An 18,771-nucleotide genomic window follows, 5' to 3' on the forward strand; every position below is an offset into this window, starting at 1 on the left:
GATATAACATCCTGCTTTGCATATATACAATACGATACAATAAATGAGTGAGGATTTATAGTATGGATTCTGCACATGTACGTTGATCATTTTGTTTACATATATCTGTGTGTGTGTGTGGTTGTGTGTATTGGGGGGGGGGGGGGTTAATTCCTAAAGAAATAAAAACACAACACAGCAGGATCTTAAACAATTATGTATTGAGTGATGGCTTACATAAATTCAATTCCAAGACGCTTGGTATGCATTTGTCCATTCTTTAACATTTAATAGCCTGACACGTGAGGCATTAGACAGTAATTTAGGCCTGCAGGACACTTCTCTTTATTGGCTCACAGCTGACTTTCACATTTTTCATTGTGACAAACCCTTGTCAAAGTTATTAATATTGTTTCTATATTAACAACTCTGAACGCAATCATTTAAATTTTGCTGACCAATTACGTCATTATTTAGTGACAAATGTCAATTATTAAATAAAACCATCTAATGTGTAGGGTTCTTGCTACAAAAGCTTAGCTTTTTTTTGAACTGGGTTACAAAAAACCCTACACCCCTTTCACATCACAAGGCATTACTCCTGTGAGAATAATGCACAAGGCATATGATATGGCACAAAATAATCTTGATCTTGAAGTTATGTTTCCTGGGTTGTTATTGGGTCTGATTTGATAGGATTCATGATGACTTTGTGAGAGCCAAATATATCAGCTGCACCATGCATGCATGGACTTCACTAATGTAAAAGGACTTTAAGTGCTGATTCAATGTCCCTGTGCAAGAACAACAACACAAAAACACAGTCTATCCCTTGTCATGTGACTAGAATGGATTCGCATGCAAAACAATGAGATGGGCTTTACATGGGGAGATAATGGTCCAGGTAAATACACTTCTTTATCAGTCATGTGTCCATGTTATCATGAAAGACAATGAAATTTCCATATAAGAAATGTCATCTCTAATCATACAGTATATTATGCACGAAAAATGGTGGTACGAAAACCGGAGAAAAATCTTCTGTGGCCCCAAGAGAAAACAGAAACAGTATTTTAGAGAGCAAAGTCTACTGATCTCAAAAATGCAACCCATTAGCTTCATCCTGGTAGTTTCAGTCTACACTGTACTTTGACACATCTGTGTAATGAATTACAAAACAGCAACAGCTCTCCAACATCCTACAAACCACTGTGAAAGTTGCGTTTCCCATATATGCACAACTTCCACAGGTCAATTTAATATATAACGGAGTAATTCTCTACACCACATAATGTTTATCATAGTCACCACCACTGATGAGAGCAACTGTTTCAGTAAAGCTTTAAAAAGCAAGACTACCCTGAGAGAAGGTCTAAAACGTGGGCAAGCTTGCCAGACCAGAACTGGCTTGAATGGGTTTGGTTTATTAAATCTGTACACTCTATTTCAATATAATCCGCACATTTTGTTCCAAGACTGTAAGATATTTTTTTTTAGTAATTGTGTAATATATATCTCTACATAATACAATCCAAGTCCTCTGAACTATGTAGACATGTGCAAGTGTTTACTACCAACTTCAACGATACAGTAAAGGCAAAGACTTGTGGACACTAAGTTAGGATAATGTTGATATTTGAAATTTTCTTGAGTCCTCACAATTATCAAAATCTAAGTGCTGTAAGTAGTTCATACACGAGGTATTGAATATCTATTTAACTGTTCCAAGTATAAAATAGAGGCAAAATACGTAAAGAATATCTTGCAAGCATGACAAAAAAACTTCTACAGACACAATACACAAGTGGTCAAAGATAGTATGAGGGGATACCTGTAACCTTTTGTGTCCTTCAGGATACTGTACTAACAGACTGGATGTTTTCATGTTGAAGAGAGGTCACACTGTATCATGCTCTCACGTGCTGGGAGCTTTGGCCCAAAGGGATCAATTCAAATCACTGCAGAGCTACCCACTGCAATCTTTTCGTATCAAGCTAAACATTATCTCAGTGCTTATAGGTTGAGGTGTTTGATCATGTACACATAATTCTAGCTACAGCAAATGATCCATTTTGAGAAAGTGCTTTGAGTGTTACTTGTGAGGAGGATCATAAAGGAATTATTACTCCCGTCCTCCTCAAACAGCAGCATTTTTTTGCAAAAGTTCATAAAAACTTGCTTTGTGTTTGATCTCTGCACATCTGAGGCGTGATACAGAGTACTCTCCCTCTCCATCCATCTCCACTGATTCAAATAAGTGTGGGTCATGTTTATGTGTAAGAATGAACGGTACGGTCATAGCATGATGTGCATCAAACATAATCTGAGGTAAACCAGGTGTCCTGTGTCTTGGCCTGTTACAGACTGACAACCAGTGCCTTAGAGGGTCAGAGAGGTAAGTCTGAAAGTAATCATGTAAACTGTGCTCACGCGTAGTGAATGCTTCACTTACTACCAAAAGCACACGGGCCCTAAACTGTAAACCTCATGATTATCCAAAGGAAAAAAGAAAAGAAAACACTAAAAGTACTCTACTTTTTTGATTTAACGCTTCCTTTTTTCTTATTTTTTGCAGGGTTTTCAACTTTTTTTCTCTTGTTTTCGCTCAAGTATAATCACAGGTGACTAACTACAGAGAATAACAGGGTCAGGTGAGTACCATGCTACATCGGGTTTAGAGAAGGCTATTGCAGACAATTCTACAACATGTACAACCACATTTTATACATGTGAGTTACAAATATTTCAAAACATATCACCAAGAAACTAAGTACATACAAGATGTTGAATATTTAGAGTCTTAAAGGACTATCCCTCAGTCAGTAATAGGATTTCATGTTACTTGACCTAAACTGTCCAGTCTTACAGACAAAATTTGAAAAATTGCTATTCAAAAAGTAGCAAATTTGGTCAGCGTCTCTTTTCAAATAGTTATAGTGCTTTTAATGGCTTAAGACAGGGGTCTTTTTTTAATCTCACCCAGTGGCAATCTACAGAACTTCAGTGTACATTTTATGACACCATAGCTGCAAAAGTCTTCATGTCAAGTCCAATAGGTAAAACAACAGCTAGTGCTGTCACTTATATTTAAAAGTAGTATGCATTATCAAAAAAAAAAAAAAAAAAACAAATACACAATTATAAATTTTTTTTCAACTCCTTTAAGTTCTTGTAGGGCATTCAGCCACATGTTTCATATGAATTATCAGTATGAGAGGACAAGCCTTCAGGAGCCAGGCTCCATTCCATGTCCTCAGGAAGCTTCTATCCAACTCTCCTGTGTGCCACAAGGGTCATCAGGACTAGATACAAGTAAAAGGGGACCTAAAACTCCCATTCCAGTGTTTCTTCTCGATTGGCTGCTCTCTCTAGCCTGTGGATGATGTTATTGAGGTTGGCCATTTTCTCATTGCGTCTCTGAGTGCTTCTGTTAACTTTGGGGCTTTGGAAGGGAGGGAGCGGGTTAGGGTCCAGGCTGTGATTGGTGCTCGTCGAAGGCGGGTTTGGCAGCGATGGCGATATGGGAGCAGAGGAGGAGGGGACGGGGGAGACTGACATCATGAGGCCGGGTGAGGATGCGGCAGAGGGGGAGTTGAGGGAGACCTCCAGGCTGCTGCGGCAGGGCTCTGACGAAGCCTTGAAGCTGACTGGGTCGACAGGAGACTTTCCAGAGTCTTCCCCGTCGTGCCTGGACTGGTTGGTTCTCTGGGGGCCATCTATGGAGACTGCAACATGGTAGAGCCCCTGAACCTGGCTGCTCATTCCCTCTTCCTGCCTCAGGCTCTGGCCAGCCAAGTGTGGCTCGCGGCAGCCAGCGATGGAGTCCTCATGTTCGCTTTTCAACAGCGGGAACTGTGCTGCCGTGGAAAAACACTGAGCTCTCGACTGTTTCATGGATCCCTCCTTTCCCTCCTCCCCCTCATCTTCCCTGTCTGTTGCCTCTTGTTTGACGTGAGGCAGTGCTATGTTGGTGCTAAGGGGGAGGCTGGAGGGGATGTGCCCTGAAGGCTGCTGCAGCTTCCTCTCCTCTCCATCAGAGTGGGGGCTTCGCGTCACTGAGGGGGAGTAGCTGTGGTGCTCAGCATCTGTGTCATTGTCTGGGAGACCCTCCATCAGTACCTCCCGTCGCATCCTGGACCTGCACACAAACACTGCTGTTAGACAGTCACAAAAGGACAAACAGTTTGCAAGTCAGATATTTTTTTTAAGTAACTGTAATAAATGTACAGTAGTAACGAAAACAACAGAGGTCACTGGACTGGCCTGTAGTTGTGGAACCAATTGATGACAGTGTTGGTTTTGAGCTTGAGCTGGGAGGCCAGTATCTCAATGGTGCTCTGTGAGGGGTAGGGCTCCATGAGGTAGGCCTTCCTCAGGGCTTCTTTTTCCTCAGCTCCCAACACCACCCGAGGCTTCTTCACCTGGCTGTAGGGGCACAGATCCAGTGAGGCCAAGGCTGGACTCACACATTCTGAACGATTGCTGGGTGAGTCGCTGTCCGAACCGGTGCTCAGGAGCCCGTACCGCCTTTTCAGATAGGCTGGAGTGGAGACAATGTAAGAAGATTACATATCACATTCTTGAAACATTTACTGAAAGATATCAGCGTACACTCTAGAAGCCCACCTTTCTTCTCCATCTTCTTCATGGCCCTCAGCTTGTCTACATTGTGAGGATCATTGAGCCACAGCTGCATGCGAACAAATGGCTCCCTGCCTTTCAGGCTGAGTTTGTGCCACGGTTTGGGCCTTGAGAGCAGGTCGGACACCGATCCTTGAGTCAGACCCAGGATGGTCTCCCCAAACAGACGCTGGCCTATGGGTAACAAACACTCATTTTGGGTATGTTGGACTTGTAACTGCATTCATCAGCTTAACCCCACAGTGTGAACTTTGGCCTACCTAGGTTGTTGTCTGTTAGCACCTCCTTGACCTTCTTGGTGATGGCGTAGGTGTCTAGCTCTGGAGACATGGCCACTAGCTCCTGGATGCCCAGTGGGTTTGTGGGCTGATGCAGGGCCATAAGGCTGGGAGTGGATTTCCCTCCCTCTGAGTGAGGGGGCAACCCCAGACTTATGCTCTCAGGTTGCTGGTTCTCCTTGCTGCTCTCAAGAGAGAGGGTGACAGGCTCAACCAGCGGACTCGGGTGGCTCTCTGCTGGGCTAGGAGGCGGGGAGGGCGAGGACTGGGCTGTCACTGGGCTTTTTTCTGGAGGAGAGAAGCATCACAAAAAACACAGTATTAGCCCCAATGTAGGTGGAGTGCAACAACACTGCAACAATTTAGCTTTTCTAGCTGTTGAATTTCTAGGTTTGACATGTTGGCATTGAAGAATCTTAAGCGGGATTCTTGTTTGTCAGACTGCATTGATATAAGTGTGGATAAACTGCATGCTCACCCTGAGCGTGGCCTTGATTAGGGGGCTGACTGAGGCTCTGGCCTAGCTGGTCCAGTAACCACAGCTGCATCCGGATGAAGGGCTCCCTGCCTTTCTGGGTTAGCTTGCTCCAAGGTTTGGGCCGAGACAGCATGTCGCTCACACTGCCCTGAGAAAGCCCCAGCACCTGTGCCATACAGTATAGGTTGATATACCGTGGCCACACACACTATCTGTAGCAATACTACAATACAAATATATAGACAATCATTGATTTTCCAAATTATAATTATTATGATTATTATTATTTAAAAAAAGAGAGGAAAAAAATCTGTTAAAAAAAAATCTGCATCTGACATACAGCCTCAGCAATACACTTTCTACTAACAACCACTAGAGGGAAGCAATACATCATAAATGTTTACACTGAGTCTATTTTAATGCAGTCATTTAACTCAGAAGCTGCAGCACATTGCAGAGATGAGTAACATCCACACTGAAGCATAGTATTGATCATTTTTAATAGCCACAGTGTGATTTGTATCACAGACCATGAATTTATCCACTAAGAGAATATGTGTGCTTATAAATCAACAGAAAACTTTTTAAAGAAATGTAGTATTTTTATTTCTTAGCCTTTCATCGATTTAACACACTAGAAATGTGCCAGAAAATTTGTTTTATATAAACTTGCCGCACTGTCTTCAAACTCAGTGGAACTCAGTTCAAAAATAATTTCCAACAGTCAAATTGACAGTCAAGCATTTACAAATATGGTTATCTTGTGTAAATGTCCTAGCCGAAGAATCAAAACTTGAACCCTTAATACCATCAAAATGTAAAATCCACACTATGAAAGCTAAATGTTTTATCTACTCCTCAGAAGATGAACTGTGATAAATGACAGATGTACCTTGGAAAACACCCAGAGGGATTTTCTGAAAATAAAGGCACATTTTCTGGGGCTGAACTAACAAAACACAGAACACACTAGAAAATTTCAGAAAGAAAATGCAAATAAAATGCAGTGCAGAGAATACACTTTTTTACATTTCTGATTTTCTCTGTTTCCCCTTTTATTTGTCGCAGTTAATGATTTTTCTTTTAAGTATTTGCCCTTTGTCAGTGAACCACCCATATTTGACCGATAACTACATTCCGATGACTGAACACAGACAGACACCACAGACTCTCTACAAGCACACTGTGCCACAGAGGAAATTCCAGAAGAGACGAGTTGTTGAAATCTTTCCTTGTGGAACAGCTTACAAAGCCACAGTGAGAGCTATCTGCGCCGAGAAAACTTGTGGCCAGCATCTCAGAGGTACTACAAAGGCGCAGCCACAGTTCATCCAGGACATCAAAAAAAGATCACAGCAGGTCATCCAAAGAAATGCAGAAGCTCAGCTAAGGACAGTGTTGACGGCCGCACAGTAAGAAAGAAAAAAAAAAAAGAAAAGTATTCAAGGGACAGCAGCAGAAACCCTGGCTCTCTTTTATATGCACTCACTTGCAGAAAAGCAACAGAAGACTTTTAGAATAATGTTCCATGCAGACAGTAGCAACAAACTGGACTTTTCAGACAATACAGGCTGTACTAGGTACTTGTCCGAAAGCAAATACGACATTTCAGAATAACAATCATTTTCTTAAAGGAAGACCTCTGTAGAGATGTAGCTGAAGAAACAGTCAAATGTCATGGCTGTTGTGTGATAGTGTGGAGAGGATGAAAACTTGTTACTATTAAGGACAGCGTGAGCTCTTCGCCAAAATATTCATATTTATCCGTCCGTGAGCTGTGTTGTGCCACAAGACAATAATCCAAACCAGAGAAGCAGATCTGAAGCTGAACAACAAAATTTGAAGTTTTGGATAGGCCAAACAACGTGCTTGCATGAAGCAGTGCGGCCTATTGATGACTTTTTCACATTTGATTTGATTGTTGGATTACTTTGTTCCTTAGATAAATAATAGACATGTTTCACCTTAGTCATTATTACAGTCGTCTGAATATCTGAAAACATCCACTGTGATAAATACGCATGAAACTGTATTGTATCTTAGCGAGCTGCTTGGATTGCATGCATGTGTTTTGTATTATTTATTAATAAGAAAGAGCAACATCTGACCTTTTCACCGAAGATCCTCTGGCAGATGCCGTTCTTTGCCAGCTTCTCCTTCACTTGCCTGGTCAGCTCAATGGTGTCCACCTCCCGGTACATGTACATCTCATACTGCTCTGGAGTCAGCGGTGGCACGGTGGGCTTGAGGGCACGGGGGATGTACGCTGGGTAATAGGGAAGCCTTCCTGGACCAGGGCCAGGGGACTCTCCACTTACCGATGTGTCTGACTCCACTTTCACTTCCACTGGCCGGCCCAGCCCCAGCTCATCTTCAGCAGCAGATGCTTCCTCGCTGTTTGGGAGACACTCGCCATTCTCCAGACGGGGCCAGGGTCGGGGCAAGGCTGAGGGCCCGGAGGAGGAGGAAGACAGGGATGGAGAGACTGAACTGAAGGGCCGAGAGCTTCCTCCCCCGCCGAACACCATTGAGCCCCGCTCATGAGACCAGTGCTGGTCAAAGTAGGTGCCTGCTTCACCAATCTCTGACTTGACTTTACGGATGATGTTCTGAACAAAGGCAGCCGGGGAGAGGACACTGAGGGGTGTCTGGGGGCTGCTGATGGAGCCCGCCATGCAAACTGAAACGCAGCCTCCTTCTTCCTGTTTAATAGAGACAGGTAAAGGCGGGCCCCTGGAGCGCTCTGGGGGTCCCAGACGCTCTACCTGAGCTCCTGAGCTGGCAGTCGGGGTCCTCCCGCAGACCTCCATCTCCATCATGGCCTGTTGCTGGGCCTCCATCTCCCTCCTGGCCTGTTCTAGGATGCTCTTTATGGTTTCATCAGAGCTGCTGCCTGGCCCATTACTGCTTCGGCCCGATGAGCTGTTCAGAGATGACTTGCCATCACCTAAACAAGAAAGATCCACATGCCGAGACATTATCACATCTACTTTTAAATCTAAACGCAATAAAATTAAGTGATCGAAATTCATAATAAAACCATCATTGTCAATAAAAAATAAATAAATAAATGAATGAATAAATCAATATGGCTTTTAAGTATGACTCGTAGCTCCATCCTCACCTCCCCTCTGGGACTGGATCTCCTTCTTGGCCTGTTCCAGGATATTCCTAATGGCGTCGTCTGACCCAGTTTCAGGAGTTCGGATGCGTGGAGTGATGCTCCCTGCCACAGAGGGTAACAGAAAGAGATAGAGAGAGGAGAGAGGAGGGGGGTGAGTGGGATGGTTGATCAGAGAACAGTTTCAAGGCTTTGCTTTTGACTGGTAGATCAATGGCTGCCTTTGAGCGCGTGCTGTCTGAGGTTGCAGTATACGGGAAGCTCAACTTTCAAAAGCTGTGAATCTAGGGAGAAAACAAAGTTTAAAAGTAACACTACAAACATGGCAGAGGAAGCCGTGAACAAGTCAAGGATGAGGTCCAAGTAGATTAGAAGTTTTAAACGTACGCAGGTCCAAAATATAAGCCACCAAAACAAGACGGCATGATTGCATCTGTTCTAAGAAGGCATTGACACATTGTAGCTTCAGACACTGGCAAATCCCTTAAACACTCCAAAGTACATTTTTGAGCAACCTAGTTCTTATTTTAGTAGCTTTGACCATCTGTTTAAGTGTTGTATCTAAACCACCTATTTTGAAGACAAAGCAAGTGTGGGGGTTAAACAGAACTACTTGCAAGGTTAACTTATTTCTCTTATTGTCAACAAATTGTACAAAATGACCAAAGCCTCGTCCATTTATTCTGACTGACAAAAACATGAGAATATATATTTTCATTTTTCAAAAAGACTCAGTAATTATTTAAAACGGCTGGGCACTGAAGTTTATAACAAACATTTTTCAAACAGCAGTACACAATCCCTACATTGGGGACTAATTCAGGTGCGGATTAATGTACATTTATTCTAGTGAGTATTTCCACAAAAGAGTAACATACATCAGAGTCACTGAATTGAATTCATTGTTGGTTTTGGTCTTTTCAACTATTTGTTGAGAAATGCAGAGTATCAGCTGACTTCTCCTTTAACATTTCATGTCATTTTAAATGTATGCAGTCAAAGTAATGATCTAGACAATATGGTTAACAAAATGAATTGTTTAAAAATCTGTCTAGACTTTTCATGCTACTCCCCCCAGTGGTCTGTTGTAAAGCTGTACATTGTGATGTCAAATGTATCTCGTTCATTCACACCTGTTCTGTCACGCCAGTGTGTTTTCCCCTCACCTCTCTGGCGGACCTGGATGGTCCTAAGTGCCAGAATGTTTTGTTCATCAGAGAGGAACTGCTTCATCTTAATGAAAGGTTCTTTGCCTTTCACAGTCAGCTTCCTCCAGGGTTTGGGTCTTGCCAGGATCTCGCTGACCGAGCCCTGTGAGAGGCCCAGCACATAGTGGCCAAACACACGTTGCCCAATGTTATGCTTCAGCAGCTGCTCCTTCACCTGGAAAGCAATCTCTGCAGTGTCCAAATGATCCTCATCTCCTGCGGTCGAGCTGCCACTTTCTGATTGGTCGCTGGGCAAGCCAGCGTCAATGCTGCCCGCCCCCCCAGACCCTTGGTTGGCTGACATGAGGGCGACTTTGGCTGCATAGAGGGCGGTGGGAAAAGCCATGAGGCTCTCCTTTTTAAAGTGAGGGGAGAGGAGCTGCTTGTGAAGGATGTGATCTCCCGACAGTCTGTCCCCGGAGCACGGTGACACTGAGAAGGGACGTGGTGGATCGTGGCCAGAGGAGGAGCTGTCCAAAGTGGGAGGGCCGGGGCTGGGCGAGGCATGGCCGTCCGTCTGAGAGGAGGACGAGTGGGAGCCGGGCGGCCTGCCTGTCTCCCTGACCGCATCCTCAGAGTGGTCATCATCTGATGACAGAAAACACATGCTCACTGCCCGAGTATCCAACACACAGGGCTGTGTTCAAACCAACCAACCAACTAGCTGATAACAGATATTTCATGTATTAACTTGCTTGTTTTCTAGACTTGTAAACCCAGACTACATTTTGCAGTTGCAGTTTAAGCAAATAGATTTAAGTCTGGAAAACATCGACTCTAGAACTGAAATGGGCTGACCAGACCAGAACTCAGCAATCAGTTAACTTAACTGGAGTAAACTCAGTTCTTCTTGTCAAGAATCTTGTGTTTTAAACTGTTTAAACTAAGTTTTATAGAAAGAATATGAAACACAGGAGACATTCATTTTACCAATGCTTTGCAGAATTCGTGCTTTATCCATCAGGTATTTGTGAGAAGGAAGAAAAGCCTCTTTATCCAGCAAAAGAGCCTCTGCAGCCTTGGCAGAATCCTATCCACACAAACACACACAAAAGCTGTTAATTTTTGATTAATCAGTTACAGTGGCTGTAGATATCTTCATAATGGATGACGATCAGTGAAGCATTCAATGGCACTGCTCTAGTTTTTCTTCCCTCACAATGAGGGAACATTTAGAAGAAACCAAAGGTCTTCTTTGCTGTGTGAACAGTAAGATGGTGCAGGAGTGTTTGTACCTGGGACGAGCTGCCGTTTGCTGAAGCCAGCTTCATAACCTTTAGGATACTACAGACACAAATGAACATGCAGAGAAAGTCAAGTTTTTGTATTTGAACTCACATGATTATAAATGAGTTGCACATTCTGTTCACACTAAAATAATCACCTGAGTTCAGTTTTAATCTCTTCATAGTCCATCTGGGATTGCAGTTTAGCTTCTAATCTCTGAAAAGCAATAAAGCAAAGCAACATGTTTTATTTCATATCAATCTGAATCTTGTTAGTTGAGGACTGAGGATGTGTTTGTCACGTTCTCTCACTTCTCACGTGTCGGAGTCACTCACCTCGATAGCTTCTGTCTTATAGGCCAGCTGGCGTTCCAGCTCCAAGATCTGATTGGCTGATGTCTCTTGAACTTCCTGTAGTGTGAACTGCAGCCGCTGGATGTTTTCAAGAAGGCGGAGGATTTCGCGGTCTTTAGCCAGCAGGGCGGCCTCCAGCTTGGAGGGCAGCACCTCGCCCTTCTCGTTCTTCTCCTGACAGGGCGAGAAGGTGACGTGACAAAGGGTGCGATGGCAGGGGAAAATGTGATAAAAAGAGTGAGGAAGAGGAGACAATGTATGAGACCTGCCTGTGAATCACATCCCCTGCAGTGTTGATAATATTCAGACAGCTGGAAAGTGAGAGAACTTGCCTTGCCTCACCAAAGATGATAACAAAACTGTATTCTCATTTTTCACAGTGATTGTATCTGATTATAAGGTAACACATGCAACATTTCCCTGCCAATTAAAAAAACACTTTGCAGCTTTCCATCGCTGATTTTGCAAGCTGATATTTGTATCGGACAAACGTGATTATGTTTGAAGACCTTGTGCTACATGTTTGGCAGCTGGTTAAAGTGTTTTTGCACTGGATTGTAGTAACTGTAGTAATTCAAAAATTGTAGTACTTAAAAGATTTAAGTGGACCAGGTACTGTCAGACTTTGTAAAATTATAGTGCTGCATGCAAGAAATTATTGAGGAATGCATTTTTTTTTAGGTTTCTTCTTACTGCATTATATTTGTCCAGCACTGGTCAAACTACTGTGGGTCCTCGAGAGATTATTATTGAATAAATCCAATTTAATTTCAAGAATAAATCTGTGCACCACCTACAGCAAATTCAAAAGAATATCAGACAGGGAACAGACAGACACAGTGATGACTGACTGACTGACTGACTGTCTGACTGACGGACGGACTGGGTATCCTAAACATATCAAGTATCCTAGTGGTGAAAAAGTATTCAGATGCATGACTTAAGAAACTTTACCACAATTTAAAAATACTCCATTATGAGTAAAAGACTTTCATTTAAACCCTTAAGTAAAACTATTCATGTTTTTAAAGTAACAGAAGTGAAAGCACTCACAACGAAAGATAATGGCCCCTGTCGGTATTATATTTTGATATATTAAATTAAAGTATCTCAACTTGTACGTATGTCCAGTAACAGCAAATATACTCAGACTGGAAACATGAATCTTACCCTGCTAGTGCCCTCTGCTGGATGGCAGTTTCCCTTGGTGGCACTCTGGCCACTGGCTAACTGCTCCTTTAGCCTGTCCACTTCCCTCTGTGCCATTTCAGCTCTCTGCACACACACATGGTATCACAATGTTACACTTTTCATGCACCAGCCACATCAATTAATTAATGGCACAATCAAGGTGAGAACATACGCATAAATCAAAAGGAGGCTCTGAAATTTTAGAGCAGCATGAAAACCTGAGCACGGGCCCGAGCAGACGAGCGCAGCTTATTCTGCTGAAGGGGCTGTTTAGTCGGCCCACTTTATTCCCCAAACTGTTTACCTGCTCTGTCACACCCGGCCTACTAATTAATGATTCATTTTGAGAACATTTATCTAGAAGCTGTTGGCAGCAGAGCAGCAGAGTGAAGAAAAAGAAAGAGAAGAGCAGAGGGGAGAAGAAAGGAGCAGAAGCAAAAAGGAATCACCAGGACAGGAAGCAATCAAGGCAGTGAGATAACTAAGAACCCTGGCGTTTGCCACTCTGGCATCAGTCGCACTCGGCAGTCTCACGTTCATTGCTGAGTGGAACCGTGCTGCCGTAGCGTGCCTAGCGACAGGGGCTCAGGTTTACACTCGCTAATCACACATTGAAGGGGGGGGGGGGTCCACGGGACTGAGGGAGTCTAATTAAAGCCAAGGCTTGATTACACGAATGATTATCTTAACGAAGGAGCATCTCAATCAGAGATGTGCAGAGGAAGACTGTACTCACCTGGTTTGCCTTCTCAAGATTTGCCATGATGGCGTCAACCTCCTCTGCCCTGAAACACACACACAGATATACTCCTACTCTCTAATAAACAGCAAACAATGTTAAAAACAATGGCCTAAACTGTATTATCTCACAAAAAAAATTAAGGATAGTCGATGTAGTTCACTCCTTAAGAGGCTGATGTTGTAAGAGTAAATGTCATTTTTATTTTCCCCACATACATCGAGAAACATATAGCAAGTTTTAAAGGTAAAATCATGTAAAGAACAGAATAATCAACTCAAAAGAGCATAACCAAATGACACCACCAAAAAATGGCAAATATACAATACTGTGGTGTACTTTTACATTTTTGAAGGTTAATGAAACAGTCGTTCTATATAGCTCTAAAGGAGCTACTGTAACACACGGGTAAGTTCAGGAAGCCACCTGGGATGCACATTAAATGAAATGCTCTGGATTTATTTTTAATGAAGATGGGAGTTATAGTTGCACTGCACTGTACACTTTTGGTTACAGCGCCTCTGTTAACAATAACTAACCAGGCATGGTGACTACAGTGAAACACTGCTCATCCCTGATGTCATCACGTCTAAGGGTGAAATGACACCGACAAAGACGACAATCCTTATCACAAGTTTTTAGTCATCCAGGTCCGCTTACACCAGTGTTTCCCAACCTTTTTTGAGCCACGGTACATCTCTAACATTAGAAAGATCGTGCGGAAAAATTGGGTAAAAATGTTCGGATCAGTTGGCCGCTCCGCCCGCTACCGCACGCCACCTGCCCAGAACGCAGATCCGGTGTGGATTGCTGCCTTACACTACCCTTAACTAGACAAGCTATACTTGCAGGTACATGGGTCATAAGCCCCAATATAAACACACTCCAAAAGGAAATATTTCACTAGCGGCCAAAAAATGTATATATTTTTACATTTTATTAACTCTTTTACCTGTTAGGTAATATTTTCCGTAAGCTGTACGCACCTACAGGATGCCGTTTCAAAGCCTTGTCCAAAATATCACAAATATTTGGTAAGAAAATAATAAATCCAACATTGTTTCGATTAACATAATGAATAATATCATAATGTCGGCTTGAAAAAGCCACCAAGTGAAATTTGTGTGGCAAAGTTAAATACAAACTTATCTACAGGTCCAGAAACAGTGCCGATGACATGACCAGCGTCCTCACTTGTAGCTGTGAGCAATGGATGTACAGTATGTTCTGAGACTGAACTTCAACTTGCCTCCATACATCTCACAAGCAGAGCAGTCTAATTTAAACAGAAGCTCAGCGGGATTATTCATGAGGTTTGTTTGAAGTTCAACAGTTTCATTTTGTACACATGGGACCTGGTTTTCAAAAGGTAGATAGGGATTAATTAACGAGGATGCGATGATTGATTCAAATAAGCACGCAGCACAAGTTTGGGGACACATTCGTCCTTTTAACCAAAAGAAAAAGTGTTCAAAGAACATATTAGTCCTTTTTTAATCCACATGAAACACACTACATTCAGTGTCACCTCCATTCTCTTTCATGTTTACATTTAACTGCTCACAATGTCTCCTTTCAGGCTGTATAATTAATATTAGTGATCCAAAATATCAGTGATCTAGTACAATCATTGTGTCATGCATACTGAAAAGAAAAGGACAAGACTCCAAGATTTCTACAGTGCAATGTGGAATCAGTCAGATACTCAGACTGTCTCAAAGCAAATCTATTGTTGGCTTTAATGGTCGTCAGTGCTGTGTGGTGCAGTGCTGGTTTCAGAGGGTCTTGGACGTGCCCTGGTTCTATCAATAAGGCTGGGATAGATGGTGCCCTGCTGACAGCAAATACTAACAGGTGTCAGCTCCACGTTTAATGAACTTGTGCAGTACGGAAAATGTTTTGTATTGATTACCTGCTCGGCTACTCAAGCCGAAGCAGACAAATAGTCTTTCTTATCAACATTGAGGAAACAGTCAGTGAGAGTAATAGAGGCCGGCCCAGTGCTCAGAGGCTCGGGGTCAGAGAGGGATAACTGCAGCTGGAGGTCAGTGGTGCTACTGTCAGCCCAGAGGAATGCGAGCAGGACCACACACACACACACACACTGTACAGTAAGGTCTTTCAAACTGCAGCAACACATGAAAGGTGAGGCCAAACTGAAAATGTGTCCGACCCAACAAAATGGATGGCGGTGGGTCTAGAAACATCAGTTCAATTGTGCCATGGATTAAGCCTGGGAGAAAATCCATTAGCAGCGGCTGACTGTGCTCTGGAGCACAACCCAAACAAAGGAGTGTTTACTTTGAATGTCTATCGACATCCTTCATACAAGCTCAGATTCATTTCAGGCGTGCGGTGGATACATTGCGCTCAAAGACCAGGACAAGGTAGAGTGTTTTCTGAAGCAATCTTTAAATGGAGCAATTCTTCTTGAGGGCTGTCAAGGCCCAGCTGCCAGTGAAGGCAAACACAGACCTCTCTCATCGACCTGCATTAGTGGCTGAGTCACTCTCACTCTCTGCCTTTACAATGGCATTCCTCAGCTCTACACTGGACATGAGTTTATGTAGGCAAAATAAAGAAGAGCAGCTTCAGAACTTCACATGATACAATGAGCCCCAGTGAGTGAGGCCACAGAGGTGGCAGGAAATGTTCAAAAGAAAAATAAAAAGGGGGGGGGGGGGGGGGGACTCTTACTTGTTGGCCATCTCCTGGTTGTATTTACACCGCAGGTCCAGCAGCTCAGTCTGTGCAGTGTTCAGTGCTGGTGAGAGGCACACATGGGAAGTGAGATATTTACTTCAAAAAGCACATGAACTTTCACCTTAAAGCGACACTACAGAATTTATTTACCTATATACTTTTCGAATACATTAATGCAGTTTGTATAAATCAAAATACAGGTGACTTTTAGTTTATTGTACAGCCCCTAACAAAAGTCAAAGAATACAAAGCTAATTGTTTGATATGTGAGAACCAAACTTCATTCAAAGGTGTGTTTATTTTAACTTTTAGTTATGTCAACAAAGGAACAGTGGGGCATCTGTTTTTCAGCAGGGGGCACCATACTGCAATTGTACATCTTCTGGCTCTTAATAGGTTGAAATTAAATTTAACAGCTACAGTATGTGCCAGTGTATAAACCACTTACATGAATGCAGAACCTTGATCTTCTCCTCAGCCTCTGTGAGTCTGCCAGCCAAACTAACATCAGTGCTCTCCTCCTCCTCCTCCCTGGGAGGAAAAAAAAAACAAAAAAAACAAAACTCACTACACCTCACTACATCACGGTCACACATAAATGCTACAATAAACCTTCAAAGAGGAAAAAAAAAAACCCTGCTAATCTTCTTATCAACTTCAACTGAAATGCTAAAGATGGAGATGTTCACAGTATTTTAGGTGTGTCTTGGTGCCTCATTTGATGCACATTCAGCTTTTAAGATTAATGAAGGTATTTAAGTTTACTGTACAGGGTCACAGACAGAAAATAAATGACCCTACTGTTATATCAAAGTTGAATAAAGTTGCCTTAATGAGAATGAAGAGACCTAAAATAATTACAGAAGTAAATGTACACAGCAGTCTGTGCTGTAGAAACTAGGTGTCACAGGCAGTTGTTAGGTTCATTGGTTTCTTTTTAATTTAGGTAATATAAACCTAATGTTAATATCTAATGTGTGTCAGTCAAAGGCAGGGAGTGCTTCACACATTCTCACCTTCGGCCCTCCGCTCGATCTTGGTAATTAGGCTGTGGGGAACCTGGGGTCCCAGTAGCCGGTGTGCTGTTGGGGGTCATGATGGAGGCTTGAGGGCTGGATTCTGGGGCCTCCTCTGTCACTGCTGCCCCTGAGACCGCTGGACCGTCCACTGAGTGCTCTGTGTGAAAGGAAATGCTTGGTGTGAGTTCTCCATCATCATCTGATATTAACAGGTAAGCATGACCATTTATTAAATTATCTAATAAAGGCCTATCCTATCTTATCTTATCTTGTGGTGAATATTTTTCACATTTCTCCACATATTTTGGTGGAATTTGCCCAGCACCTTTAAATTAATTAATTATTTCTAAGCATCGTCAGACCTATGCAGAAACGGTCAAAAAAAAAAAAAAAAAAAAAAAAAAAAAACATTCAGGTGGGATTGCTCCCTGATGTAGACAAGTCTGGCCTGACCTGTCTTTTCAAGGCACTCCAGGTGTTTCTTCCAGTGCCCGCTGATCTCACGCACGAGGGCCTCGCTGTCTGGGGCAGAACTCTGAAGCTGCTGCAGCCTTCCCTCCAGGGTGTGCGAGGCCTCGAGCACAGGAGCTGGATCTGTGAAAACAGACGCAAACAAATCTCTGTAGAAAGAACTCCTAAGATTCACGTGATATCCATACACTTTTCAAAAAAAGCAAAATAGCTGTTTTACTGTGCGCTGCCTGTAAAGCACACTACAGAGTTTTCTGCATCGCAGTTTCAACAGAGGCAGACTATTCCACTGAGACTTCTTTCCAAAGAGTGACTCTTAGACATTCACACTCAGAGAGCCTTTGAAAATTTTCACTGGCTGGACCTAATGACACAAGTGCTGTTCCAACCCTTTGCATGTACAGAAATCAAATCTAATGAGTCTTCTCACGTGCTGATGAATGGCAAAGAACACAAAAAGATTGCTATGAATCTGTGACAGAGTCTTAAGTCCCAAGTATACACCACCTAGGCAAAGTGTAGAAAAAGTCTGCTCCTGAAAAGGGGGTTAAAAAAAAAAAAAAGGAGCGGGATTCTTTAGCACAACAGAGGAGCTGTTTTGCAATGCATGCGCGGCAGCACTGGGCCCATGGGGCCAACTAGGAGGCTGTTTCTCAGCTAACAAGTCTCCTCTGTATCATTTGATCATTTAAATTATTATGCCAGGAATTCTCAGGAGGCAGCTCGGCACTCCACATCACAGGGCTGTTTTTAATCTTCCCCTTCCCTTTCTTCCCCTCCCGAAAAGTTCAACAGCTCAGAGAGAGAGAGCTGCTCCTGTTGTGTACCTGCCTGCCGAACACCAAAGGAGGTGACTTCTAGTGCCAAAGCACAGAGAGGGAAGCTCAGGGGAGCTCCTTGACAAGGGGGGAGGCAAGATGTAGAGCCACGTGCACACACACGCACTCTCACTCACTCTCTCTCCCACACACACACACACACACACACACACACACACACACACAGAGCAGCCCTTCAAAACTCTAAAAGAGGAGGAAAATCGCTGCTTTGCTGCACAAACTTTTCTCCCTCAGCTTTCATCCACTCATCTTAGACTTCTGTGTGGAACCCAATTGGATCCCTTCTTCAGTTCAGTATGGGCACTGACTGAAGTGACTTTTCATAAGAAGTTGGAGCCACAGACATTTAAACTTTGCCAGATGCCACAGAGAGAACACTAACTCAGAGCCAGCAGGCCACGGAAAATAAATGTTCATCAGAAGGGCCGAAACTTCTGCAGCGTGCAATTTGTTGAAATCCTGGCCATACATTGCAGCTTGCCATATCTGCATTTTCATCAGACAAACATTTTGGGTCATTTAAT

At 43.1% G+C, this 18,771-nt stretch overlaps 1 protein-coding gene and 1 long non-coding RNA gene across 5 annotated transcripts in view; one reads left to right on the forward strand and one right to left on the reverse strand.

Moving 5' to 3' along the window:
- The window catches only part of LOC124057782, a 1,110,263-nt gene that overhangs the window by 468,888 nt on the left and 622,604 nt on the right, over positions 1 to 18,771 (forward strand). The window lies entirely within an intron of this gene.
- The window catches only part of cux2b (cut-like homeobox 2b), an 82,024-nt gene continuing 63,436 nt past the window's right edge, over positions 184 to 18,771 (reverse strand). For all 4 annotated transcript variants that reach the window (XM_046386218.1, XM_046386219.1, XM_046386221.1 and 1 more), the window contains exons 5-22: positions 17,391 to 17,531; positions 16,935 to 17,094; positions 16,367 to 16,449; positions 15,913 to 15,979; positions 13,213 to 13,261; positions 12,456 to 12,560; positions 11,268 to 11,459; positions 11,090 to 11,148; positions 10,941 to 10,989; positions 10,636 to 10,735; positions 9,664 to 10,293; positions 8,501 to 8,602; positions 7,485 to 8,323; positions 5,377 to 5,542; positions 4,881 to 5,186; positions 4,606 to 4,794; positions 4,243 to 4,519; positions 184 to 4,117 (exon numbers count right to left, since the gene is read on the reverse strand). In XM_046386218.1, coding sequence (XP_046242174.1) covers positions 3,304 to 4,117; positions 4,243 to 4,519; positions 4,606 to 4,794; positions 4,881 to 5,186; positions 5,377 to 5,542; positions 7,485 to 8,323; positions 8,501 to 8,602; positions 9,664 to 10,293; positions 10,636 to 10,735; positions 10,941 to 10,989; positions 11,090 to 11,148; positions 11,268 to 11,459; positions 12,456 to 12,560; positions 13,213 to 13,261; positions 15,913 to 15,979; positions 16,367 to 16,449; positions 16,935 to 17,094; positions 17,391 to 17,531 — 4,328 coding nt within the window. In that variant the 3' untranslated portion in view covers positions 184 to 3,303. The remainder of the gene's footprint in view (positions 4,118 to 4,242; positions 4,520 to 4,605; positions 4,795 to 4,880; positions 5,187 to 5,376; positions 5,543 to 7,484; positions 8,324 to 8,500; positions 8,603 to 9,663; positions 10,294 to 10,635; positions 10,736 to 10,940; positions 10,990 to 11,089; positions 11,149 to 11,267; positions 11,460 to 12,455; positions 12,561 to 13,212; positions 13,262 to 15,912; positions 15,980 to 16,366; positions 16,450 to 16,934; positions 17,095 to 17,390; positions 17,532 to 18,771) is intronic.

This window comes from Scatophagus argus, chromosome 4 (assembly GCF_020382885.2).
Source record: "Scatophagus argus isolate fScaArg1 chromosome 4, fScaArg1.pri, whole genome shotgun sequence".
Classification (NCBI taxonomy): Eukaryota; Metazoa; Chordata; class Actinopteri; family Scatophagidae; genus Scatophagus; species Scatophagus argus.